The sequence below is a fragment of the Panulirus ornatus genome, chromosome 63, assembly GCF_036320965.1.
Source record: "Panulirus ornatus isolate Po-2019 chromosome 63, ASM3632096v1, whole genome shotgun sequence".
NCBI lineage: Eukaryota > Metazoa > Arthropoda > Malacostraca > Decapoda > Palinuridae > Panulirus > Panulirus ornatus.
In genome coordinates, this window is record NC_092286.1 from 9,030,387 (window position 1) to 9,058,145 (window position 27,759).

At 38.8% G+C, this 27,759-nt stretch overlaps 1 protein-coding gene across 1 annotated transcript in view; it reads right to left on the bottom strand.

Annotated features, from left to right (window-relative positions):
* Positions 1–27,759, bottom strand: part of Nup188 (nuclear pore complex protein Nup188) — a 90,657-nt gene that overhangs the window by 45,210 nt on the left and 17,688 nt on the right. The window contains exons 9-18 of the mRNA XM_071656622.1: positions 27,360–27,605; positions 16,973–17,121; positions 12,198–12,346; positions 10,469–10,608; positions 10,203–10,365; positions 8,388–8,577; positions 6,595–6,802; positions 4,739–4,960; positions 3,545–3,698; positions 223–371 (exon numbers count right to left, since the gene is read on the bottom strand). Of these exons, the coding sequence (XP_071512723.1) occupies positions 223–371; positions 3,545–3,698; positions 4,739–4,960; positions 6,595–6,802; positions 8,388–8,577; positions 10,203–10,365; positions 10,469–10,608; positions 12,198–12,346; positions 16,973–17,121; positions 27,360–27,605 (1,770 nt within the window). The remainder of the gene's footprint in view (positions 1–222; positions 372–3,544; positions 3,699–4,738; positions 4,961–6,594; positions 6,803–8,387; positions 8,578–10,202; positions 10,366–10,468; positions 10,609–12,197; positions 12,347–16,972; positions 17,122–27,359; positions 27,606–27,759) is intronic.

Genomic DNA, 27,759 nt, shown 5'->3' on the forward strand with positions numbered 1-27,759 from the left:
GTACACATGTATGCATATTTAATTTGGCTTCATATATCAAACTCATGAATTCCTGTCATTAAGATTATCCACATAACACATATAATGAAAAATGAAAATGCCAAATGTTCACAGACACACACTGACAGAAAAATTAGTCTCCCTTCTCCCTAAGTCCTAGGGATCAAAATAATTCTATAAAAGAGAATCATTATTATAAATGAAATAATACTGTTTTCTCACCTTCGACCAAAGACAGATGGTGCCTGTGTCAGGTTCACACAATTGATCCATGGCTGACTTGAGACATGCTGTCGGTTTGGTATCAGAGGAAAAAAGTTGTCGGGCAAGGACACTAACTGTGTGACCCACAACTGCATCACTAACTTCACCTATAAAAGGAATAATTCCTACATTTACAAGTCTCTAAAAACAACTGGCCAGAAATGACAGTTCTTCAGGATAAAAATCAATTCCCTAACAAATTCATAAACCTATGAAAGTCTGAGAGAGTAAATGCTCATTAGAGGTTTAGAACACCATTTTTAACACCCTGCAAAGAGAGGTATCCATAGGAATTTAACTCCTCTGACCAATAAAAAATATGAGCCTAAGAGTGACTCACTCAAAAGATTTAGCAATTATACAAATTCCCATTCGGCATGTGTCAAAACACAAAGGAAAGGTAGTGCTGTATAGCCACCCCATCCATATTCACTCACTGACTGCTGGTGATTGTAACTCAGGCCTATTCCCATCCAGACTTATTTTGAGGAATGAATCTGCTTTAATGCCCAACTAAGCAAATGATCTCTCAGAGACCTCAATCTAGTGGTAAAATTGTGGATTTGCAAATTTGTGAGAAAATAAAATTAGATAAGAAAAGGATGGGACCCACACACACACACACACAGGGGCAAGTTAAACATTAAAGCACTATATCGTATTATACTGAAATAACTAATGAATTAAATTAAGCACTTGTTTGATGAAAATAAATATCTAAACGTCACTCATTTCCCTCTGCTTAATTCTAAAACACCACAATTCAACCTTGCAAAACATGGGCATTACGAGAACTTCTGCTCTGAGTTGGAAACCCTACATAACATCACAAAATCATCTTTCCAAAAGCTGATGGATTTTACAGGTGCTAAAATCTTGCTTAAATGCTGAAAAGTCTCAGTGTAAGCACTCCAGCTTTGTCCTTGCATAGAGTCCTGTTCTCTCATCTGGCATGGCTGTGGCTCTAAGTACTTACACAAGAGAGTTGAATTGAAAATAATATGAATTACTATCAATCCCATGTGTGGCAGGGTGGCGACAGGAATGGATGAAGGCAACAAAAATTAATATGTACATGTGTGTGTGTGTGTATATATATATATATATATATATATATATATGGAAACATGGAAGCGGAAGTGGATCATAGGGTGAGGGAAGGGGGCGAAAATTCTGGGAGCCTTGAAGAATGTGTGGAAGTCGAGAACATTATCTCGGAAAGCAAAAATGGGTATGTTTGAAGGAATAGTGGTTCCAACAATGTTGTATGGTTGCGAGGCGTGGACTATGGATAGAGTTGTGTGCAGGAGGATGGATGTGCTGGAAATGAGATGTTTGAGGACAATGTGTGGTGTGAGGTGGTTTGATCGAGTAAGTAACGTAAGGGTAAGAGAGATGTGTGGAAATAAAAAGAGCGTGGTTGAGAGAGCAGAGGAGGGTGTTTTGAAATGGTTTGGTCACATGGAGAGAACGAGTGAGGAAAGATTGACCAAGAGGATATATGTGTCGGAGGTGGAGGGAACGAGGAGAAGAGGGAGACCAAATTGGAGGTGGAAAGATGGAGTGAAAAAGATTTTGTGTGATCGGGGCCTGAACATGCAGGAGGGTGAAAGGAGGGCAAGGAATAGAGTGAATTGGAGCGATGTGGTATACCGGGGTTGACGTGCTGTCAGTGGATTGAATCAAGGCATGTGAAGCGTCTGGGGTAAACCATGGAAAGCTGTGTAGGTATGTATATTTGCGTGTGTGGACGTATGTATATACATGTGTATGGGGGTGGGTTGGGCCATTTCTTTCGTCTGTTTCCTTGCGCTACCTCGCAAACGCGGGAGACAGCGGAAAAAAAAAAAAATATATATATATATATATATATATATATATATATATATATATATATATATGTCCATGTATGTATATGAATGTACATGTGGGTAGGTTGGGCCATTCCTCGTCTGTTTCCTTGTGCTACTTCGCTAATGCTGGAGACAGCAATTAAGTACAATATTTTTTTTTCATACTTAACCGCCATCTCCCCCCTTAGTGAGGTAGCGCAAGGAAACATACAAGGAATGGCCCAACCCACCTACATACACATGCATTTACATAAATGCCCACACATGCACACATACATACATGTACATTTCAACACATACATACATATACATATATACACATGTACATTTCCATACTTGCTGCCTTCGTCCATTTCCATTGCCACCCCACCACACACGAAATAGCATCCTCCCCCTCCCTCCTCCCTCCAGCAAGGCAGCACCAGAGACAGACAAAAAAGGGCCACATTCGTTCACACTCAGTCTCTAGCTGTCATGTGTAATGCACCGAAACCACAGCTCCCTTTCCACATCCAGGCCCCACAGACCTTTCCATGGTTTACCCCAGATGCTTCACATGCTCTGGTTCAATCCATTGACAGCACGTCGACCCCGGTATACCACATCATTCCAACTTTACTCAATTCCTTGCATACCTTTGACCCCCCCATATGTTCAGGCCCTGATCGCTCAAAATCTTTTTCACTCCATCCTTCCACCTCCAATTTGGTCTCTCGCTTCTCCTTCTTTCCTCCACCTTTGACATACATATCCTCTTAGTCAATAGATATAATAAATAAATAAATAAATCCTAATCTATCCATAAAACTTAAATCATATTTCCCTACAATTTTTCTTTTGGCTTTCTTTATCTCTTTTAATAAAACTGCTTCTAATTCTCCTAAAAGTTGGTTTTCTTCTAGATGCCTCCACCAATACCTTGGACACACAGTAATTGGCATGATTACTATGAGATGATAGGCTGCTGTAATGACTGTTTCTTTCTTGAACTCATCACCCTCACACAGCTTTCCTGTTAAGTATGATCTATCCCTTTTTAAACATCAAACTTTCGATTTCCTCAGACACTCTTTGACTATATCTTTCTTTTTCTTTCATTTTTCCTATTCAATCTTTAGTAGTCTATTTTTCCTATTCAAGCTCTGTTAGTCTCAACGAGGAGTTGTGTATGTGTCTGACGTCTATGATATGAAAAAAAATATATATATAATAAAGGAGGAAGAGAGATGCATGAACATGAGACATAAAAGAGAAGGGTAGAAAAAGCAAAAGATGAGTTTTTAAGTGACTCAGACTAACCTGTCAACTACACATGATTAATAACTGATCTCCTATAAAACCCTCCTGAAGGGTGATTTCACTGTAACTTATCATGACATGGTTAAGTCTAATAATGAATGACATCATAAATATATACTGTTACAGACCTGGTTTGTCAGTGGTGAGTGGGTGGATCAAAGCTTTCCAAAAATCTTCTTTATCCTGAAGATACACTGTAGCTGTTGTGTATTTCTCACTCCATAAGGCATCCAAGAGTTCTACTACTGCAAGAAGGAGCTCTCTTCCGGATTCATTTTTTGTCTGTGGAAGTCCATAAAAAAGGTATGATAAAAAATATCTTACAGAGATTCCAGTGGAAAAGTAATTAAAAGAAATCAAAACTTTTAAATCAATATTAAGCATTGATTAAAGCACCTAGATAGAGGACATTTCTTCCATTTAACAGACCTGTGCTGTGATGACATGTAGGTTGTTAGTTTTGGCAACTTGGGCAACTTCTCATATTAAAGCCAAACACCAATCAGTTACCAAGTAACTAAAATAAACTAGCTGCCACTCTATCCCTTTGATGGCCCTATATAAAACTCAGATTGCCTCGCTCATGAACACCAGCTTTTTATGTCACAGATAAAGCAGGATCAGTCACACAAAAGGGGAGAGTGGAATGTCAAGCCTATGCACATACAGATCATATCTAAAAAAAGTGCAAAAGTAATAAATGATATGCTTAATCTGAAAAGGATGTATCTAGTCTATCCACCTGGTTTATGCAATGTACATTATTAGATCAAGGATACTTTTTTGTCTGAAAACAAACTGACAAAACTGGGGCTACTGCCATGGACACTAACAGACCAAAGGTAAATGGTTTGCCAGAATCATAAAACTATCCTACAGTGATTTATCATTTGCTTCAAAAAATACATAGTTTGAACATGGAGAGGCTGATTAAGGAAAAGAAAATCTGATTTGAAGATGCTTGAGGCATGACGAGGAGTTGTATGCAGTGAATGCTCTTTGCATATGGCGTAGTGTCAGCTAAGACAAGTCTCACTTGACTAATCAACTTAATAAGTGTATAAATACGTTTCACTTCAACACACAAGGCATGTGTTGAGGATAAGTATGCAGCTTTTGAAAGTTGTATGTCTCATTCACCCTATGGAGATGGGCATGGAATAATAATGAGACAAAGAGATAAAGATATATACAGATATATAAGACAGACAGACAAATGGATAGATAGATGAATAGAGAGATAGAAAGATAGGCAGATAGAAAGAGAGGAAAGTACAAGAAAATATCTGCCTTGCTTGCATACATAAACAATGTTAACTTACAGACAAACTGGCAAGAGAAGTAAGAGGATTAAGTAGCTTTTCAGGGGGGGTGAGAAAGGCATTTGTAAGGCCTTGCTGACGAGTAGTAGAAGCTGTTAGGAGACGTAACAAAGCCACCTTCACTCGTACATCTTCTGTTGCTGAGTCTAACCGTAATAAGAGAGCATCTCGAATTCCATCGGCTTCACCTCCAAAGCATGCAACTAGAGGGACATCAAGCTTCTGGAATGTCAAAGCAAAAATCTTTTAAATGTTTTCAATAAATTAAATAGAATGTGTACAATCTTATTTTCTTCTTGTATGCTGTTTCCTCTCTTAGTGAGGTGGTGTTGAGAACAATAGCCCCATTCACTGACATCCATTTTCCAGACGTAATGTACAATGCAACAAAACCAAAACACACCATCACCAGCTAACCCCCACAGACAATTAATATCCTTTCCACTGATTGCTCCATATGCTCTAGTTCAGCCAAGTGACAGCATGTTACCCTCATGCACCACATCAATCAAATAAATTTTATCCCAACCAAATAATTCTCCACCTTGGATGTTCAGCCTATGAAATACCAAAGCCTCTTTCACCCCATCCTTCCATCTCCTTATAAGTCTCCCCATTCCACTATCTCTATTCATTTCTGCCATGTATACCTACTGTCAGCCTTTCTTAACGCATCCTCTCTATATGTTTGAGCCATTTCAGTACACACTAGTCAGCTTTCTCAACCAGACTGCACTTGCTGTGCTGCCACACCTCATTCTTTCCTTACAAAGTCAACCTGCCTCACACAACAAACTGTCCTCAAGTAATTCATATCAAATAAATTCTCCCTCTTCTATTCTTTTGCACTCAAGACACCAAGACTCACATCAAGAAAAAAACATCGCAACTACTATACTTTCCCACCTTTACCAAGAGCCACTCATCCTCCTCCTTTCCTAACTGCATCAATATTTTACTTTCATAGTCAAAGCCACTCACTCACTTTAGCATATTTCCATTTACTTCATATATTTGCAGCACCTTTCACAGTGGCACTCTCTCAAACCTATCATAGGCTTTCTCCAGATCCATATATGCCGTATACAAGCTATTTCTCAGACAAACTCTTCAAAGCAAACACTCAGATCACATATCCATCAACCTCTTCTGAAGTCACACTGCTCCTCCCCAATCTGATGCTCTGTGCATGCTAACACCCTCTCAATCACCACTCTTCCATAAAACTTACTTCTGTAATTTCAACATTAGCTTTTGCTTCCATTCCCTTTATTTTAACCATCATTCTAAGTGTGTACAGTTCATAACACCAGAGTAAACAAGATTCCATTATACTTTTCAGCATAGGGTCAGAGCCACTGGATGTGGCAGACTTCCTGAGCTTTGCATAACCATCATAAAAGAGGGCCCTGGGGCAGGTGTAAATAATTATGAATACATGTGACACACATCCCATAGGACAGGCAAGAAACAATACTACCTAAATATCTCTTGTGAATTGTAAAAGGCAACTAAGAGCAGTGGAGCAAGAGACCACAAATCCTTCCTTCCTTTATTATTGCTTTTAAAATGAAGGGACGGAAGAAGAAGCCAAGTAAATATATATCCTCTAAGGCCCAGATATCTGTTCCTCATGCTACTTCATTACTGTATAAAACAGCAAACAAGTACAAAAGAATATTACTTAATACTGTTCTGTTTAGAATGTCTGAGACATTGGTCCCCGTCGATTTTAGGAAGTTTATAATGCCGCTATAAAAAATGTTTTCATATCTTTTTATCAGTTCATACTCTGTACTGGTCATGATGGTTAATTATAACAACATCCAGGCAAAACTTGGCAAAGGAATTCCTACCTGAGCAAATCGGGTAAGTGTACGAAGAGCTAAATAAGACAGTCGAGGGTTGAGCCGTTGATGGGAATATAAAGCCACAGTAAGAGCTAGGTGAGGAGGACTACTGCTTCCTAGCGAGCGCCCTCCCCCACCAAGTGTTACTCCAAGAGACGGTGCAGCACGAAGAAGCTGACTCAGTCCACCCATACTGCTGTCTTCACCTACTAGCCTGAAATTATTATCAATTTGTAATATCCATATTTTTTAGTAACATGGAGAGAGTTCTACACTTGCATAGATCATTTTTTTTTTTTTTTCACTTTTTTACTACCAAGCAACTTTCTAAACTTCAGTACACCATCTGCATTCACTCTTATCCCTACCTCTCTTCAGCAACCTATACTTTAGATCCAGCCACCCAACAAACACAATTCTGACAGAAAATATTCATACTGTTATGATTCAATAGGTACTAAATAAGTATACCACCCAAACCAACTCTTAATATCCACTCATTCTGACATACATCCATCTGGAAATACAATATTCAAACACATGAATTATGCCCATCTGGAAATATAATACTCAAACACATACGAATTACACTTTCTTTTCTGTGTACTGGACATTTTTAATCCCTTCAACTTTACAAACACCAATTCAACATAATGCCCAATCCCTCCAACTTTACAAACATCAGATCATCATATCACAACCCCTCCACAAATAAGATGCAGCATCCATAATGATGATACAGAATACATAATCCTTAACTGTCCTGCACTCACCATAAAAAGACAAACACACATCATCAATGCATCTTTTGATCACATGAACATGACTAACTTCTTAACCACTACAGGAGTTCCCTGTGGAAGAGGCCCTAAGCCAGTATAACAAGTCTCATAAATTGGCTTATTCCACTAGTCTACCATACTATCATTATAAAAGTATGAGACAGAGAGAGAGGAGTGTAATTACCCATTTGTATAGTATGGGAATTGAATTCTCTACTTGTGTGGTCTCATTTCTCAAACTCTCTCTTAAATTCTTTTTTCTAAGGTATCTGTATTCTGCCATCATTCACAATTTCATCATTTTGCTTATTCCATTCACCTACTACTCTGATATCATATTTTTAACCAATTTCTTGCTTAGGCCTAATTTTATGACCTCTGGTTACTTCATATTTGCATCTTTCAAAGATGAGATCACTGCCGACATCATTAAACTGGTTTGAAAACTTGAAGGATTTCATTAAATCTCCCCTTACTCTTCTCTCTCCTATAGTAAGCAAATTTATTGTTTCTAATCTTTCACTGTTAATCAACCCTTTTAATTCTGGTACCTTCTTCGTTATCTTCTGAACCTTTTCTACCAGCTCTTTGTGCCCCCAAATATGGTGGAAAAATGAGCTGTCACTGAATGAAATTATGCTAATTATTTTCCATAATCTTAAAAGGGCTGGTACCAGACTCTGTAAACCTGTGATTACAACACAAGAAAAAAAGTCACTTTTAACAAGGTTTTCCTCATACAAGAACAATCTTACTTAACAACTTCTCACTCCAAAGGAGTCCATCATTTCCCTATTAATGACTGTAAGGCAGCCTTAAGTTGCAAGAACTCCTGGAGAAGAGTTTCAGGGTTATATAATACTGTAATAATGATATTTTGGGAGGTATCTTGTTTCATCAAGATGGAGGAAGAAACTCTCACAGAAAAGAAGGCAGACTGTTCTACTTAAATCAGATTCTAGCCATTTTATACAATACAAACATACGTGTCTGAAAAGGTGAACAAAAAATCATTACCTGTGAAGAATGGAGAGAGCCATTTGGGCTGTGCGTGTGAGTCTACGAGCATGAGTAGAGATGGGGGAGTGTGTAGGATGATTCAGTGCTGATTCTAAGCTTGCTCCACTCACAACCACGGAAAGTAATGTCTGCCCAGCACTGCTTCTATCAACAAGCTGCCTTACCACCAGATCACGAACACTTGAATCTGTGAACAAATTCTTCTGAAATACTAACTGTGCACAGTTCTGATATTTTTGTTAAATTCATCTTTCAAGCAGCTCTCTCAATGCAATCCACAATCTACAGATTACAATACCTTTCTACAAATAGAAAAACTCAGCACAAAAATGGACAGTCATAATAAGATCTATTGTGTTCAGCATTTCAAAACTACCAGGATAACAAATTGTACAATTAAGAGATTTAGTTCTGACTGAAGAGACTTATTTCTGTGCTCTGAAATCCCATCCCATCCTATCAAACCAACTGAATCTATACACAGTGCGCAATAAAGCACTCTGCCTACAGAAACACAGTACAGCCACAATTTGGTTTTGGAGTGTGGTGGTGATGGAGCCAGGAAGGTTATGGAGTCAAGAGTGGTGATGGAGAAAGGATGATGATAGACTGACGATGGTGATGGAAAAGTATGCATCCCTCAGGAAGCCATAATGATGAATATTCTAATAATTTTGGTTCCTATAAAGGACAAGACTTGGAGAACTTTGTCTTTTGAATGAGGCTGGTGATACAGTGAAGGTGAAGACCAAAGGAAAGGAGGTTATGTTGGAGTGAGAGTGATGATGAAGTAAGGGAGGTAAGTGTCCCAGGCCAAAACCTTTCAAAATCAACTGATCAATGGAAAGTAATAGTCATGATAGAGGCCATCTCTCTCACATCATGAGTTCTTGTATGAAGCCCAGGTTGAACTAAAAAAAAAAAAAAAAGCTTTTCATCCATGCAGGCATTTATATATCTTGCCAAGAGGGGTGTCAAGGACTATAGGGTGTATATGTACATGGTCCCCTTGGCATTTTCTAGTGAAGCTAAACCTCTCTCAAGAAAATCAAGTGGACATACAGCATGATGCCCTCCAGATGAAAACTTTCACAAGAAGAAAAAAAGAATATTTCTATATCAAATAATTTCATTCTTTAACATAAGACAAGGGTTTGGTTTCATCAAAACCCAAAAGACACTGTCACAAAAGATGATTTGTGTCTAGATATACCGCAAAATTTACTAACTCTTCTCCCAGAGCCTAAGGCTATATGGAAAAGAGATTATATAAGAAAATGATGAGATAAACTGCCAGGAAAATAATTACATTGTAATGGGTCTAAGACTTCTGAAAGCTTCAACTTGCACTATGGGGATGAGGCAACAGGCTTCCTCAAACAAAAACAAAAAAACAGAGAAGTAAATCCCAAACTGGGCATGTAAGAGAAACCGAGATTTTTCTTTCAGTACACAACTAATTTTTTTGTCCTTTCCCATTGGGCATTGATAGCAAAATAATTCTTAGAATATTTATTAAAAAGGTGTACAAAAATATCATAATTGTTACTTTTTCTTATGGTTGAGGACTTAACCATTTCTAGTTTAGGAAAAACATATTTTACCAGACTGGCCAATCCTAAGTACACAAAAAATTCATAATTTTTTTAGTCACAAGATTAGGTGCTCAAAAAAAACTATCAAAACCATTGTTTTCTTTTTCTGAATTACAAGTTAAGCATTCTTAGCTTTGGTGAAATTCTTTGACAAGTGCACATACAGAAATAACAATGCATAATTCATATATATCCCCATCCAAGCATCAGCACTTACCCATACTAGAAGCTTCAAGAGTATGGTGGAGGAGGGCCAAGCAATGGTCAAGTACAGTGTCCCTTTCCTCTTGACTTTTGTAGCACCAGCGCAACAAAGCACCTGTTACCTCTCTGGCCATGAACACAACACCACCCTTAACACTACAGCTACCCACACCTCCCTGACAAGAAAATACAACAAAAATTATTAATACAGTATTGATTGGGTCATATCTAACATTTTGATTTAACAAAGCATACTAGCATAAACAAGATAATACTGACCTTAATAGCAGCAGTAAGTAAGCCAGTATAGGAGCGCAATATTGGGTAACTGCCATTTGCAGCTTCTACTCCACACACCAAAGCACGGAGGCCTCCTGCACGGTAGCCAAGGAATGGGTCTACTTTGCCCCTCTTGAGTCCTGTTGATATTAATTACAAATGAAGGTACATGAGTTTCACTGTTTCAGACATGCGTTTTTTCACTTTTTCATATGTGCTTGACTCTCCCATTTCAAAAAGGTAGCATCAAAACTGAGTTTTTGAGTAAATAATCCTTGCTTAGCTCCTTTCATGGTTCCTACATTTAGAAGAAAAACAATAAAGAAGGAAAGGATTTTCAGGAACCCCAGAATCTCTTGCCTCACTGTATCACCTTCTACAACATGCAGGAGAAACATGAGAAATGTTCTCTTTTATCCCCAAGGTTAATGTAAGATTAAATTTACATTTCTATTTCAAGCTGTTGCTATAATTCTATCAGCCAATCTACTGTTTCTAAATATATTTCCATTTACCAAGGTGGATTAGGCACAAGGACTTTTGGTTCACTCATGCCTATCCTTGACCATAATGACATCATATATGTATTTCTATCTTTTTCATTGAGCACACCAAGTTGATTCATTACATGGAACTTAAGCATCATTAACCCTCTCATCATTAGGTACTAAATGGTTCCTTTTACACCTAATCATGAATAAATCTAGTGGCATCTTCACCTAAAATATCTTTAGCCCTGATCAACTTTTCATTACATCCATCTAACTATCCTTCCCGTACTTTCAACGGTACATTACACATCTTCAACTTATCATCTAACATATGTAGTAGACAACCATACCATCTCAAAGAATATTCCATCCACCAGCTTTTCCAATAAGTTCTTCATGCAACATATCTTTCATCATCTTTATTCTTTCTTATGTCAGAATATTCTCCCAATTCAAACTAACATATATACGATTATGATGGTATAGCCTTCGAAAAAACATGTCAGATGGTGAATGACTGGCTAATAAAGAAAATATATGATAGTATAGGTGAAGGTATTAAGAAAAGAGGTGAACAGCAAGAGAATGGAAGATGTAGTAAGTGAATTATGGGTAGATCCAACTCAGATGAAAATGCAAAACAAATGTCTTTTGACTGCACAGTAAACACTTCTGCTACAAATGAAAGGATCTAGTAGAGAACTGCTATGGATTATTTATATCTATCTGGCTTTACCACCTTCACAAAGTTCTAGCTGTCATGTATAATGTACCAAGATTAGTGCAGCATGTCAATCCCACAGATTATTCTGTGGTATACCTTGCTTACTTCATATGCTCCAGAATGTGAATCAGCATTACACAAACCAACTCCTCCCTCCTCCCCCACCACTAGTTGGCCACACATCTATACACTGCAATTTGGATCCAAACCTCAACACTTGTGTAATCTCTTGATATGAGTTTCTATGAAGGACACAAATCCTAGGTTTGTCTTAGCCAGCAAACCAACTTATGAATGAGGCTATGATTACTCTATACAAGCAACCCCAGATTGGGAAAAAAAAAATCATACTCTTCTTCCTAAAATATTAGAGGAGTAACTATTCTGTCCATTTTTGACTCTCATGTCGAAAGCAAGTTTTCAGATAATTCTGCACACTGGCGTGTACCATTTCTTCCTAAAAATGACATTATACGAGAAGAAAGAAAATTTACCCAGGTACAAAGAACCATACCTGTAGTCTCTGAAGCAGCCAAGAAGGGAAGCAGGGGGCTACCTTCAATCTCTGCCCATACTAATTTTGGATCCTGAGCAGCAACTTCAGCAAGAAATTGAAGTAAAGCCGCAACTAGTTCTCCAGAAGGTCGGGTCACCTGTGCCACCCTGAAAGAAATATTTCTAAGTCATGACTTGTAATTTTCTCAAATATGATGAAAAGAGCACAAAAATGTTAGTTACTGTAAACTATTCATCATCTGTGTATACAGAATCATATGGATAAAAAATTACCTACTTATGCTAATACTCTATCAAAAAAGCATGGGACACAAGACTGCAATCATAACATGAGTAACAGAAAAGAATTGTACAATGTTGTACACCACAATATATAAAAATTAAGTTTGGTGTTATATGTAGTCATGGCTAATAACATAACTTTGCAGTTTATATATCAATTGGATAAGGAAAACTCACTTATCCCTAAGGATAAGTGAGAAAGAATACTTCCCAAATATTCCCTGCAAGTCAAGAAAGCAACTAAAGGGGTGGGAGCAAGGGGCTGGAAATCCTCTCCTCTAGTTTTTACTTTTCCAAAAGAAAGAACAGAGAAGGGGGCCAAGAGAGGATTTTCTCTCAGGGGAACAGTCCTCTATGCTTGACACTACCTTGCTAACATGAGAGATGGCGAATATGTATGAAAAAAACTCACACTCCTCGCCATATGGTCAGTTTTTTCTACGATTATATATCTTTATTTTCCTTTATCTCATTATTCATATCCAACAAGCCATTCACCATATTCAGACCATAAGTCTGAAGTAAAATATTTACTGAATACCAAGATCCATTCATATCCCTACACATTCAAACATACTCTTACCCTATGATTATATTAGGCAATAAGTACAAACCAAGGACAATTATAGATACACTTCCAAATTATAGGAGAGAAAATTACATGACTGGGGAGAAGTCCTAAAAACTAATGTAAAAAAAGAATTTCACCAAATTAGTGAAAAACTGCTAAAAAATCAGAGCTTCAACCAAAACAAACACTGCTAAGCCTATGATGAACCATAAAGAAAACATTAGCAAATATAAAAGTGAAAGAAGTAGCATAAATCGTAAGGAGCCATAACAAATTTTACAAACACCTCATGAGCAAAGGATCCATTAGAGAACTTGTAAGCATTATTTACACCTAACTGGCTTTCCTAATTTCCCAAAGCAATGTTAGAATATGGTTAGAACACCACCTTATTTGCACACATCCAAGTTCTAGCTGTCATATATAATGTACTAAGACAAGTCCAGCTTGCATAGCCAAACCCACAGAATACTCTTTAGTATGCCTTACTTGCTTCATATGTACCAATGCAGTCTACTAAGAGCATGTCATCCCCATATACCATTTCATTCTAGCTACTGCAGGACTCTTGCCCTCCTGAATCCTCAGGCCTTGATAGCCTAATCCCTCCATCCTCCATGTATATGGCACATATATCTATGGTGGTTGCTTTTCACTCATCTCCCTATCATAATGCACAACCTACCACACATTGACTTTACACTGTCATTCCAAACATGATTAACCCCCCTTCACCATTTACAGTCCTCAGACAAATTATTTCCAATACCTCCACCTAGTTCAAAAGAGAGAAAAAAATAACATCTCCATGTCTTCCCCACACATGCCTGCCTCACATCCTCCTCACACTCACATTTGGTGTGCTAGTGTAATAATGTAAATATATTCATGTTATTCACCAACAAGGCTGTATGTAAGTATGAAATAAGACAACAGTTTGAAACCAAGCTCAAGCAAAAGAAAAAACTTCAAATCCAAGACAACAACCCTCCCATTATGGCAAAATCTCATTGAAAGTACTCTTATTGGAAGTTGTACAACATGTCAAACAAACTCCCACAGTCTGCTTATTTAATATACCAAGCCAACACAAAGAAATCTCATAATTACCTGAAGATTTTCTTTAACTTTTGCTTGCAATCATTTAACAAAAGAAATAATCACATTACAGACTTTCTCGATCTTCTCCAAATAAGGGTTACTGCACCCAGAAAGTTTGCCCCTTACCCCATCCTATGTTCAGCCCCTATGGTTCCATCCACTGCCACATTCACTCCCAAATACCTAAAGCACTCCAATTCCTTCAAGCTATCCCCAGTCAAACTTACACTCAAACTTTCTTGTCTCATTCCATTGCTTACCTTACTTATGGTCATATCAATTCACAATTTTCACCTTTCAAACTCTCTCAACAGCTTCTGATGTTTCTTCCAAAGTCTCCTACTCATCACATCAAGTACCTTTACATTTATCCAATTTTTAAACATGGCCTCTCTGTCAGCCCTATCATACACATTCTCCAGAACAATAAATGCCATATGCAATTAACTCCCCGTCTCCAAGCACTTTTCACAAAAAGTCTTCAAAGCAAACACCTGGTCTACACACCCTTTATGTCCCATGAAGCCACACTGTTCCTCCAGTTAGACTTTCTGTGCATACCATCATCCTCAACCACCACCCTCCCAAACATGTTACCAAGTGTACTTAACAGATTTATGTAATATCTCTGTTATATGGTTGTGAGGAATGGGCTATAGATAGGGTTGTGCGGAGGAGGGCGGATGTGTTGGAAATGAGATGTCTGAGGACAATGTGTGGTGTGAGGTGGTTTGATTAAGTGAGTAATGAAAGGGTAAGAGAGATGTGTGGTAATAAAAAGAGTGTGGTTGAGAGAGCAGAAGAGGGTGTATTGAAATGGTTTGGTCACATGGAGAGAATGAGTGAGGAAAGATTGACAAAGAGGATATATGTGTCAGAGGTGGAGGGAACAAGGAGAAGTGGGAGACCAAATTGGGGGTGGAAGGATGGAGTGAAAAAGATTTTGAGCAATCGGGGCCTGAACATACAGGAGGGTGAAAGGCCTGCAAGGAATAGAAGGAATAGAGTGAATTGGAATGATGTGGTATACCGGGGTCAACGTGCTGTCAATGGATTGAACCTGGGCATGTGAAGCGTCTGGGGTAAACCATGGAAAGTTTTGTTGGGCCTGGATGTGGAAAGGGAGCTGTGATTTCGGTGCATTACACGACAGCTAGAGACTGGATGTGAATGAATGTGGCCTTGCTGTCTTTTCCTAGCGCTACCTCATGCGCATGCAGGGGGAGGGGGTGCCATTTCATGTGTGGCAGGGTGGTGGCAGGAATGGATGAAGGCAGCATGTATGAATATGTGCATGTGTATATATATATGTATATATCTGTGTATGTATATGTATGTATATGGTGAAATGTATAGGTATGTATATGTGAGTGTGTGGGCATTTATGTATATACATATGTATGTGGAAATAAAAAGAGCGTGGTTGAGAGAGCAGAAGAGGGTGTTTTGAAATGGTTTGGGCACATGGAGAGAATGAGTGAGGAAAGATTGACCAAGAGGATATATGTGTCGGAGGTGGAGGGAACGAGGAGAAGTGGGAGACCAAATTGGAGGTGGAAAGATGGAGTGAGAAAGATTTTGTGTGATCGGGGCCTGAACATGCAGGAGGGTGAAAGGAGGGCAAGGAACAGAGTGAATTGGATTGATGTGGTATACCGGGGTTGACGTGCTGTCAGTGGATTGAATCAGGGCATGTGAAGCGTCTGGGGTAAACCATGGAAAGCTGTGTAGGTATGTATATTTGCGTGTGTGGACGTACGTATATACATGTGTATGGGGGTGGATTGGGCCATTTCTTTCATCTGTTTCCTTGCGCTACCTCGCAAACACGGGAGACAGCGACAAAGCAAAAAAAAAAAAAAATGTGGGTGAGTTGGGCCATTCTTTCGTCTGTTTCCTTGCACTAACTTGCTAATGCAGGAGACGGTGACAAAGTATAATAAATAAAATTCTCTGTAATTTGTGCATTCATTTTTGTCTCCCTAGCATACACTCTACCTGTCCTTAGGTACTTTCCTTTGGGCAAAACAAACACTGAACAGCCTGACTAACCAGTCAACAACACTGCCACCCTCTTCTTGAGAAACTTAAACTGCAATCCCATCTACTCCTGCCACTTTGCCACACTTAATTATATGCAAGGCTTTCACTACTTCCTCTTTTCATTGTACTATTGCCATGGCTCCCTTTCAGTGCAAACCACCTCAACTCAAATGTACCATATCCACTACCCCAACATCAACACTTTCAACTGCCCTTCAGAATACTAATTCTATTTCTTTTTCACCTTTTCTTTGCCTGTTAACACTTCCTCATCTGCTCCCCTCACTGTTGTTCCCATTTGTTCTTTTATTCTCAAACTGTTCATCTCCTTCCAAAACAATTCCTCTTATCTGAATTTTCCTGCTTATCTAATTTACAACATAATAAGCAACCTAGCAAGATGCCATCTCTACCCTAAGGAATCAGGCATCCACATGCTCTCCCAGCATACAAGTTTATGGTCCAGAGTCCCACTTCAGTAAAATCAACTTCCACAAAAGGAGTATGGCTGTATGCACTTGATCCAACCTATATAAATGGGAATATAGATAAAAGCTGGAGAAGGATGCGAATAAATTCATCTTAGACCAGCTCCAGTAATCTTTTAAATACCTCCCAATAATAGGTTTCAACTACTATGGTAAGTATAAGTACCTAACCAGGGGATTTTGGAATGGCAGTTACCAGCTCTGACCATACAATAATAAGAGCACTTCACACATACTAAGTAATGATATTAACTTTCCCTACAAAGTAACACAGGATTTTGAACTTACCTGCGAATTAATCCAACTGTTTGTTGGAAAAATAGAACAAGAGCAGACAGCTGACTGGGAACTGTGGTCAGAACTGAAGACAGAAGTTGCATAGTAGCACACACAGTTACCATTAGTCTCCGGTCGGGCAGACTTGCCCCACTACTCACCTGAGGCAAATAAATAATGTAAGTTTTCTGTAGTCATAAGAAAATGCAGGGAAAAAATGCAAATGAGTGGAAGATGTATAAAAGAAAGAGGCAGGAGGTCAAGAGAAAGGTGCAAGAGGTGAAAAAGAGGGCAAATGAGAGTTGGGGTGAGAGAGTATCATTAAATTTTAGGGAGAATAAAAAGATGTTTTGGAAGGAGGTAAATAAAGTGCGTAAGACAAGGGAGCAAATGGGAACTTCAGTGAAGGGGCTAATGGGGAGATGATAAGTACTGGTGATGTGAGGAGATGGAGTGAGTATTTTGAAGGTTTGCTGAATGTGTTTGATGATAGAGTGGCAGATATAGGGTGTTTTGGACGAGGTGGTGTGCAAAGTGAGAGGGTTAGGGAAAACGATTTGGTAAACAGAGAAGAGGTACTAAAAGCTTTGGGGAAGATGAAAGCTGGCAAGGCAGCAGGTTTGGATGGTATTGCAGTGGAATTTATTAAAAAAGGGGGTAACTGTATTGTTGACTGGTTGGTAAGGTTATTTAATGTATGTATGATTCATGGTGAAGGGGAAGAGTGGTTTGGGAATGTCTTGGGAGTAAAGTCAGGGGTTAGTGAGAGGACAAGAGCAAGGGAAGGAGTAGCAGTACTCCTGAAACAGGAGTTGTGGGAGTACGTGATAGAATGTAAGAAAGTAAATTCCCGATTAATATGGGTAAAACTGAAAGTTGATGGAGAGAGATGGGTGATTATTGGTGCATATGCACCTGGGCATGAGAAGAAAGATCATGAGAGGCAAGTGTTTTGGGAGCAGCTGAATGAGTGTGTTAGTGGTTTTGATGCACGAGACCAGGTTATAGTGATGGGTGATTTGAATGCAAAGGTGAGTAATGTGGCAGTTGAGGGAATAATTGGTATACATGGGGTGTTCAGTGTTGTAAATGGAAATGGTGAAGAGCTTGTAGATTTATGAGCTGAAAAAGGACTGATGATTGGGAATACCTGGTTTAAAAAGCAAGATATACATAAGTATACGTATGTAAGTAGGAGAGATGGCCAGAGAGCATTATTGGATTACGTGTTAATTGACAGGCGTGCGAAAGAGAGACTTTTGGATGTTAATGTGCTGAGAGGTGCAACTGGAGGGATGTCTGATCATTATCTTGTGGAGGCTAAGGTGAAGATTTGTATGGGTTTTCAAAAAAAAAGAGTGAATGTTGGGGTGAAGAGGGTGGTGAGAGTAAGTGAGCTTGGGAAGGAGACTTGTGTGAGGAAGTACCAGGAGAGACTGAGTACAGAATGGAAAAAGGTGAGAACAATGGAAGTAAGGGGAGTGGGGGAGGAATGGGATGTATTTAGGGAATCAGTGATGGATTGCGCAAAAGATGCTTGTGGCATGAGAAGAGTGGGAGGTGGGTTGATTAGAAAGGGTAGTGAGTGGTGGGATGAAGAAGTAAGAGTATTAGTGAAAGAGAAGAGAGAGGCATTTGGACGATTTTTGCAGGGAAAAAATGCAGTTGAGTGGGAGACGTATAAAAGAAAGAGACAGGAGGTCAAGAGAAAGGTGCAAGAGGTGAAAAAAAGGGCAAATGAGAGTTGGGGTGAGAGAGTATCATTAAATTTTAGGGAGAATAAAAAGATGTTCTGGAAGGAGGTAAATAAAGTGCGTAAGACAAGGGAGCAAATGGGAACTTCAGTGAAGGGCGCAAATGGGGAGGTGATAACAAGTAGTGGTGATGTGAGAAGGAGATGGAGTGAGTATTTTGAAGGTTTGTTGAATGTGTTTGATGATAGAGTGGCAGATATAGGGTGTTTTGGTCGAGGTGGTGTGCAAAGTGAGAGGGTTAGGGAAAATGATTTGGTAAACAGAGAAGAGGTAGTAAAAGCTTTGCGGAAGATGAAAGCCGGCAAGGCAGCAGGTTTGGATGGTATTGCAATGGAATTTATTAAAAAAGGGGGTGACTGTATTGTTGACTGGTTGGTAAGGTTATTTAATGTATGTATGACTCACGGTGAGGTGCCTGAGGATTGGCGGAATGCGTGCATAGTGCCATTGTACAAAGGCAAAGGGGATAAGAGTGAGTGCTCAAATTACAGAGGTATAAGTTTGTTGAGTATTCCTGGTAAATTATATGGGAGGGTATCGATTGAGAGGGTGAAAGCATGTACAGAGCATCAGATTGGGGAAGAGCAGTGTGGTTTCAGAAGTGGTAGAGGATGTGTGGATCAGGTGTTTGCTTTGAAGAATGTATGTGAGAAATACTTAGAAAAGCAAATGGATTTGTATGTAGCATTTATGGATCTGGAGAAGGCATATGATAGAGTTGATAGAGATGCTCTGTGGAAGGTATTAAGAATATATGGTGTGGGAGGAAAGTTGTTAGAAGCAGTGAAAAGTTTTTATCGAGGATGTAAGGCATGTGTACGTGTAGGAAGAGAGGAAAGTGACTGGTTCTCAGTGAATGTAGGTTTGCGGCAGGGGTGTGTGATGTCTCCATGGTTATTTAATTTGTTTATGGATGGGGTTGTTAGGGAGGTGAATGCAAGAGTTTTGGAAAGAGGGGCAAGTATGAAGTCTGTTGGGGATGAGAGAGCTTGGGAAGTGAGTCAGTTGTTGTTCGCTGATGATACAGCGCTGGTGGCTGATTCATGTGAGAAACTGCAGAAGCTGGTGACTGAGTTTGGTAAAGTGTGTGAAAGAAGAAAGTTAAGAGTAAATGTGAATAAGAGCAAGGTTATTAGGTACAGTAGGGTTGAGGGTCAAGTCAACTAGGAGGTGAGTTTGAATGGAGAAAAACTGGAGGAAGTGAAGTGTTTTAGATATCTGGGAGTGGATCTGGCAGCGGATGGAACCATGGAAGCGGAAGTGGATCATAGGGTGGGGGAGGGGGCGAAAATTCTGGGAGCCTTGAAGAATGTGTGGAAGTCGAGAACATTATCTCGGAAAGCAAAAATGAGTATGTTTGAAGGAATAGTGGTTCCAACAATGTTGTATGGTTGCGAGGCGTGGGCTATGGATAGAGTTGTGCACAGGAGGATGGATGTGTTGGAAATGAGATGTTTGAGGACAATGTGTGGTGTGAGGTGGTTGGATCGAGTAAGTAACGTAAAGGGTAAGAGAGATGTGTGGAAATAAAAAGAGCGTGGTTGAGAGAGCAGAAGAGGGTGTTTTGAAATGGTTTGGGCACATGGAGAGAATGAGTGAGGAAAGATTGACCAAGAGGATATATGTGTTGGAGGTGGAGGGAACGAGGAGAAGAGGGAGACCAAATTGGAGGTGGAAAGATGGAGTGAAAAAGATTTTGTGTGATCGGGGCCTGAACATGCAGGAGGGTGAAAGGAGGGCAAGGAATAGAGTGAATTGGAGTGATGTGGTATACCGGGGTTGACGTGCTGTCAGTGGATTGAATCAGGGCATGTGAAGCGTCTGGGGTAAACCATGGAAAGCTGTGTAGGTATGTATATTTTGCATGTGTGGACGTATGTATATACAGGTGTATGGGGGTGAGTTGGGCCATTTCTTTCATCTGTTTCCTTGTGCTACCTCGCAAACGCGGGAGACAGCGACAAAGAAAAAAAAAAAAAAAAAATGATTCATGGTGAGGTGCCTGAGGATTGGCGGAATGCTTGCATAGTGCCATTGTACAAAGGCAAAGGGGATGAGAGTGAGTGCTCAAATTACAGAGGAATAAGTTTGTTGAGTATTCCTGGGAAATCATATGGGAGGGTATTGATTGAGAGGGTGAAGGCATGTACAGAGCATCAGATTGGGGAAGAGCAGTGTGGTTTCAGAAGTGGGAGAGGATGTGTGGATCAGGTGTTTGCTTTGAAGAATGTATGTGAAAAATACTTAGAAAAGCAAATGGATTTGTATGTAGCATTTATGGATCTGGAGAAGGCATATGATAGAGTTGATAGAGATGCTCTGTGGATGGTATTAAGAATATATGGTGTGGGAGGCAAGTTGTTAGAAGCAGTGAAAAGTTTTTATCGAGGATGTAAGGCATGTGTACAAGTAGGAAGAGAAAAAGTGATTGGTTCTCAGTGAATGTAGGTTTGCGGCAGGGGTGTGTGAAGTCTCCATGGTTGTTTAATTTGTTTATGGATGGGGTTGTTAGGGAGGTGAATGCAAGAGTTTTGGAAAGAGGGGCAAGTACACAGTCTGTTGGGGATGAGAGAGCTTGGGAAATGAGTCAGTTGTTGTTCGCTGATGATACAGCGCTGGTGGCTGATTCATGTGAGAAACTGCAGAGGCTGGTGACTGAGTTTGGTAAAGTGTGTGAAAGAAGAAAGTTAAGAGTAAACGTGAATAAGAGCAAGGTTATTAGGTAGAGTAGGGTTGAGGGTCAAGTCAATTGGGAGGTAAGTTTGAATGGAGAAAAACTGGAGGAAGTAAAGTGTTTTAGATATCTGGGAGTGGATCTGGCAGCAGATGGAACCATGGAAGCGGAAGTAAATCATAGGGTGGGGGAGGGGGCGAAAATCTTGGGAGCCTTGAAGAATGTTTGGAAGTCAAGAACATTATCTCGGAAAGCAAAAATGGGTATGTTTAAAGGAATAGTGGTTCCAACAATGTTGTATGGTTGCGAGGCGTGGGCTATGGATAGAGTTGTGTGCAGGAGGGTGGATGTGCTGGAAATGAGATGTTTGAGGACAATGTGTGGTGTGAGGTGGTTTGATCGAGTAAGTAATGTAAGGGTAAGAGAGATGTGTGGAAATAAAAAGAGCATGGTTGAGAGAGCAGAAGAGGGTGTTTTGAAATGGTTTGGGCACATGGAGAGAATGAGTGAGGAAAGATTGACCAAGAGGATATATGTGTTGGAGGTGGAGGGAACGAGGAGAAGAGGGAGACCAAATTGGAGGTGGAAAGATGGAGTGAAAAAGATTTTGTGTGATCGGGGCCTGAACATGCAGGAGGGTGAAAGGAGGGCAAGGAATAGAGTGAATTGGAGTGATGTGGTATACCGGGGTTGACGTGCTGTCAGTGGATTGAATCAGGGCATGTGAAGCGTCTGGGGTAAACCATGGAAAGCTGTGTAGGTATGTATATTTTGCATGTGTGGACGTATGTATATACAGGTGTATGGGGGTGAGTTGGGCCATTTCTTTCATCTGTTTCCTTGTGCTACCTCGCAAACGCGGGAGACAGCGACAAAGAAAAAAAAAAAAAAAAAATGATTCATGGTGAGGTGCCTGAGGATTGGCGGAATGCTTGCATAGTGCCATTGTACAAAGGCAAAGGGGATGAGAGTGAGTGCTCAAATTACAGAGGAATAAGTTTGTTGAGTATTCCTGGGAAATCATATGGGAGGGTATTGATTGAGAGGGTGAAGGCATGTACAGAGCATCAGATTGGGGAAGAGCAGTGTGGTTTCAGAAGTGGGAGAGGATGTGTGGATCAGGTGTTTGCTTTGAAGAATGTATGTGAAAAATACTTAGAAAAGCAAATGGATTTGTATGTAGCATTTATGGATCTGGAGAAGGCATATGATAGAGTTGATAGAGATGCTCTGTGGATGGTATTAAGAATATATGGTGTGGGAGGCAAGTTGTTAGAAGCAGTGAAAAGTTTTTATCGAGGATGTAAGGCATGTGTACAAGTAGGAAGAGAAAAAGTGATTGGTTCTCAGTGAATGTAGGTTTGCGGCAGGGGTGTGTGAAGTCTCCATGGTTGTTTAATTTGTTTATGGATGGGGTTGTTAGGGAGGTGAATGCAAGAGTTTTGGAAAGAGGGGCAAGTACACAGTCTGTTGGGGATGAGAGAGCTTGGGAAATGAGTCAGTTGTTGTTCGCTGATGATACAGCGCTGGTGGCTGATTCATGTGAGAAACTGCAGAGGCTGGTGACTGAGTTTGGTAAAGTGTGTGAAAGAAGAAAGTTAAGAGTAAACGTGAATAAGAGCAAGGTTATTAGGTAGAGTAGGGTTGAGGGTCAAGTCAATTGGGAGGTAAGTTTGAATGGAGAAAAACTGGAGGAAGTAAAGTGTTTTAGATATCTGGGAGTGGATCTGGCAGCAGATGGAACCATGGAAGCGGAAGTAAATCATAGGGTGGGGGAGGGGGCGAAAATCTTGGGAGCCTTGAAGAATGTTTGGAAGTCAAGAACATTATCTCGGAAAGCAAAAATGGGTATGTTTAAAGGAATAGTGGTTCCAACAATGTTGTATGGTTGCGAGGCGTGGGCTATGGATAGAGTTGTGTGCAGGAGGGTGGATGTGCTGGAAATGAGATGTTTGAGGACAATGTGTGGTGTGAGGTGGTTTGATCGAGTAAGTAATGTAAGGGTAAGAGAGATGTGTGGAAATAAAAAGAGCATGGTTGAGAGAGCACAAGAGGGTGTTTTGAAATGGTTTGGGAACATGGAGAGAATGAGTGAGGAAAGATTAACCAAGAGGATATATGTGTTAGGGGTGGAGGGAACGAGAAGTGGGAGACCAAATTGGAGGTGGAAAGATGGAGTGAAAAAGATTTTGAGTGATCGGGGCCTGAACATGTAGGAGGGTGAAAGGAGGGCAAGGAATAGAGTGAACTGGATCGATGTGGTATACCGGGGTTGACGTGCTGTCAGTGGATTGAATCAGGGCATGTGAAGCGTCTGGGGTAAACCATGGAAAGTTGTGTGGGGCCTGGATGTGGAAAGGGAGCTGTGGTTTCGGGCATTATTGCATGACAGCTAGAGACTGAGCGTGAACAAATGGGGCCTTTGTTGTCTTTTCCTAGTGCTACCTCGCACACATGAGGGGGGAGGGGGATGGTATTCCATGTGTAGCGAGGTGGCGATGGGAGTGAGTGGGGGCAGACAGTGTGAATTGTGTGCATGGGTATATATGTATGTGTCTGTGTGTGTATATATATGTGTACATTGAGATATACAGGCATGTATATTTGTGTGTGTGGACGTGTATGTATATACATTGTGTATGGGGGTGGGTTGGGCCATTTCTTTCGTCTGTTTCCTTGCGCTACCTCGCACACGCGGGAGACAGCGACAAAGCAAAATAAATAAATATATATATATTATTTCAAGTATAGAAGTGTTTGAACATCTTATCTTTCATTTTTGAAACAAAAAGTTTTTGGAGCTAAAAAATACGATATATTTTTTCTCAAAAAAATAATTTCCTTTAAAAACTCATTAAAAAGAAGTATTTTTCAAGCTGAATATAAATCTGGTGTTATAATATCGTTTAGTCACCTTTATGACATTCATTTAAACTGTTAAATGAAGTCAATTCTAAAATATTTTCTGATCCTTTGCATTGTATTTACTTGAAATGAATCAGTAACTGAGAGCAATATGATCTATTTTCCATGATTATTTCAAGTATAGAAGTGTTAGAATATCTTATCTTTCAATTTTGAAACAAAAAGCTTTTAGAGCTAAAAAATACCCTGAACTATTACTTTCAATTTTTGTTATTTTTCTCAGAAAATAGATTTCCTTTAAAAACTTGTAAACAAAAGTATTTTTCATGCTGAATACAAATCTGGTGTTAAAATACCATTAGTTTTCAGAGCTGTAAAATACCCTGAACTATTACTTTCAATTTTTGGTATTTTTCTCAGAAAAAATAGATTTCCTTTAAAACTCGTAAAAAAATTTCATGCTGAACACAAATCTGGTGTTAAAATACCATTTAGTTGCCTTTATGACATTCATTTAAGCTGTTAAATGAAGTCAATTCTAAAATACTTTCTGATCCTTTGCATCGTATTTACTGGGTATGTATTGGTTACTGAAAGCTTTATGATATACTTTCCATTATTAGTTCAAGTATAGAAGTGTTTGAATATCTTATCATTCAATTTTGAAACAAAAAGATTTTGGAACTAAAAAATACCCTGAACTATTACCTTCAATTTTTGGCATTTTGTCAAAAAAAAACTAATTTATCTTAAAAACTCATTATATGAACTATTTTTCATGCTGAATACAAATCTGGTTAGTATATCGTTTAGTCGCCTTTAAGACATTCATATAAGCTGTGAAATGCAGTCAATTCTAAAAAATTTTCTGATCATTTGCATTGTATTTACTGGGTATGTATCGGTAACTGAGAGTATTATGAAATATTTTCCATTATTATTTCAAGTACAGAAGTGTTTGAATATCTTTTCTTTCAATTTTGAATAGAAAAATTTTTTGACCTGAAAAATACCCTGAACTATCTTACCTTTAATTTTTGGCATTTTTCTCAAAAAAAATAATTTCTTTTAAAAACTCATTACAAGAAGTATTTTTCATGCTGAATACAAATCTGGTGTTAGAATATCGTTTAGTCACCTTTATAAAATTCATTTAAGCTGTTAAATGATGTCAATTCTAAAATATTTTCTGATCCTTTGCATCGTATCTACTGAATATGTATTGGTAACCAAGAGTATTGTGATATATTTTCCATTATCATTTCAAGTATATAAGTGTTGGTTGAAACAAAAAGTTTCTGAAGCTAAAAAATACCCTGATTTTTTTCCTTTTTCTCAATAAATAAATTTCCTTTAAAAACTTATTGTTAGAAGTATTTTTCATGCTGAATACAAATCTGGTGTTAGAATATCGTTTAGTTGCATTTATGACATTCATTTAAGCTGTTAAATGAAGTCAATTCTAAAATAAATTCTGAACGTTTGCATCGTATTTACTTGAAATGTATCAGTAACTGAGGGCATTATGATATATTTTCCATGATTATTTCAAGTATAGAAGTGTTTGAATATCTTATCTTTCAATTTTGAAACAAAAAGTTTTTTGAGCTAGAAATACCTTCAATTTCTGGTATATTTCTGCCCCAATAAATCGTATTCAATGAGTATATATTGGTAACTGAGAGTATTATGATATATTTTCTATGATTATTTCAAGCACAGAAGTGTTTGAATATCTTATCTTTCAGTTTTGAAACAAAAAGTATTTTGAGCTAAAAAATACCACTAACTATTCTGGGGCATATCTAGGGGAAATAGCGCCTTTGGCAAGCACTGAAACTGCCCCCCTAGCTTGATTAAAAATGTACATACAGTGGATGTATATAACTATAAACTGTAGAAGAGTCAGGCCAAACTTATATTTTCATAAACTCTTAAAAACTTAAAGTTAAAGACTTATTTGATCAAATTTGTTACACAGAAGCAGTAATGCAACTAACAGTAGCAAAATATTACTATAAATGAAAAGTAGGCGAGTTTCTTTTTTATCTTACAAAACTAAACCATTGAAAATGTCAATCGAGTAGCATATGTCAAAAAACAAACCTGTTGAATGGCACCCAGAGCACCTGCACTACCTGCCATACCCTAGATATGCCACTACATAGGGGGTTCCTTTAGGGGTCAATTTCTTTTTTCTGTCATTTTCTGTGGTCTGGCAATGGTTGTGTCCCAAGGTTGCCAGATTAAAGAGCTTCAACTTGTACTGCAAAACATTTCATATGCCTAATATCATGTATGCAGCAAGGACTAGAAAATCAGAACATGTACTCCCTCCATTGATGTATGTCCATGAAATAGGATAATGAACTTATACAAAAAGAAAAAACTTTCTGTAAAACTATTACTCACCAGTAAATCCACTCCCAATTCTATGGGGTGTATGACGCACACACAGCCTCTCAAGGCACTTTACACATCCTTAACCCTTGGCTAGTGTGTTAAAAGTGAAACATTAACTTCCATACTTACAGCAGGGTTTCTTACTTTTTTCACAACTGTTCATCAGTTCTTAACTGGCCTAGTCATACCAAGAACAGACAAATCCGAGGACTTCTTTGCTTACAGCCACTTTCTAGTAGTTATCTATTATGAACAAAAACCAGAGCCCATAATTCAAAGCCAAGCCCCACAGGATAGTTCTATGGTTTCATCTAACTGCTGTGGGAACTAAGTAGTAGTTGCTTGAGGCAGTGAAATTCAACTTGGTTCTTAACTATTAAACTCAAATCAATGGCTTCTTGAGTCAACCATTCTGTTAGGAACTTTGATTTCATGTCTGATGATTACTTATATTCCACTCTGTTTCAAACATACCAGACTATATCATTAACAGATAATCAATTATCACATTGCAACAAAATCTTTTTCATTCACATCAGACAACATACATTTACAAGGTCATCCATATCTAAGTACTAAGGCACTATTCTCAAGCAGCCAGATAAATGTATGAGTTAACTTATTCCTCAACAGCATAATAATCATGAAAGTCATCAGGCAAGATTAAATAAAACATCTACTACATGTACATGTAGAAACTTGCCTCATAATCAAGTATCTTCATAATGGCAAGAAGAGCTTGCCAGGCATTGGTAGGCATTTGCCAAGTCACAACCAGTGGACTAGCAGACAGCAGTATCCCAGATGTGTGTGCTGGTACAGTCACTGTTGGCATTAAGTGCAATGGAGCTGTAGTAAAGCACTCACTACCTCGCACTTTTAGACTGTGGGATTCGGTTCCAGAGACAACCCATGTAATACTTGGAAGTTCACTAAGGAGTTCAATTACCTGAAATTATTGAGTAATAAAGAAACTTTAAAAACAACTTTCTTCCTTTCCCTCAAGATCAATTCTCACATACACAAGGAGGAAAAGTGGCATTAAATCTCAGAATGTTAAAATGGTAATAACTCTTGAATATCATTCAAAATGATGATCATAC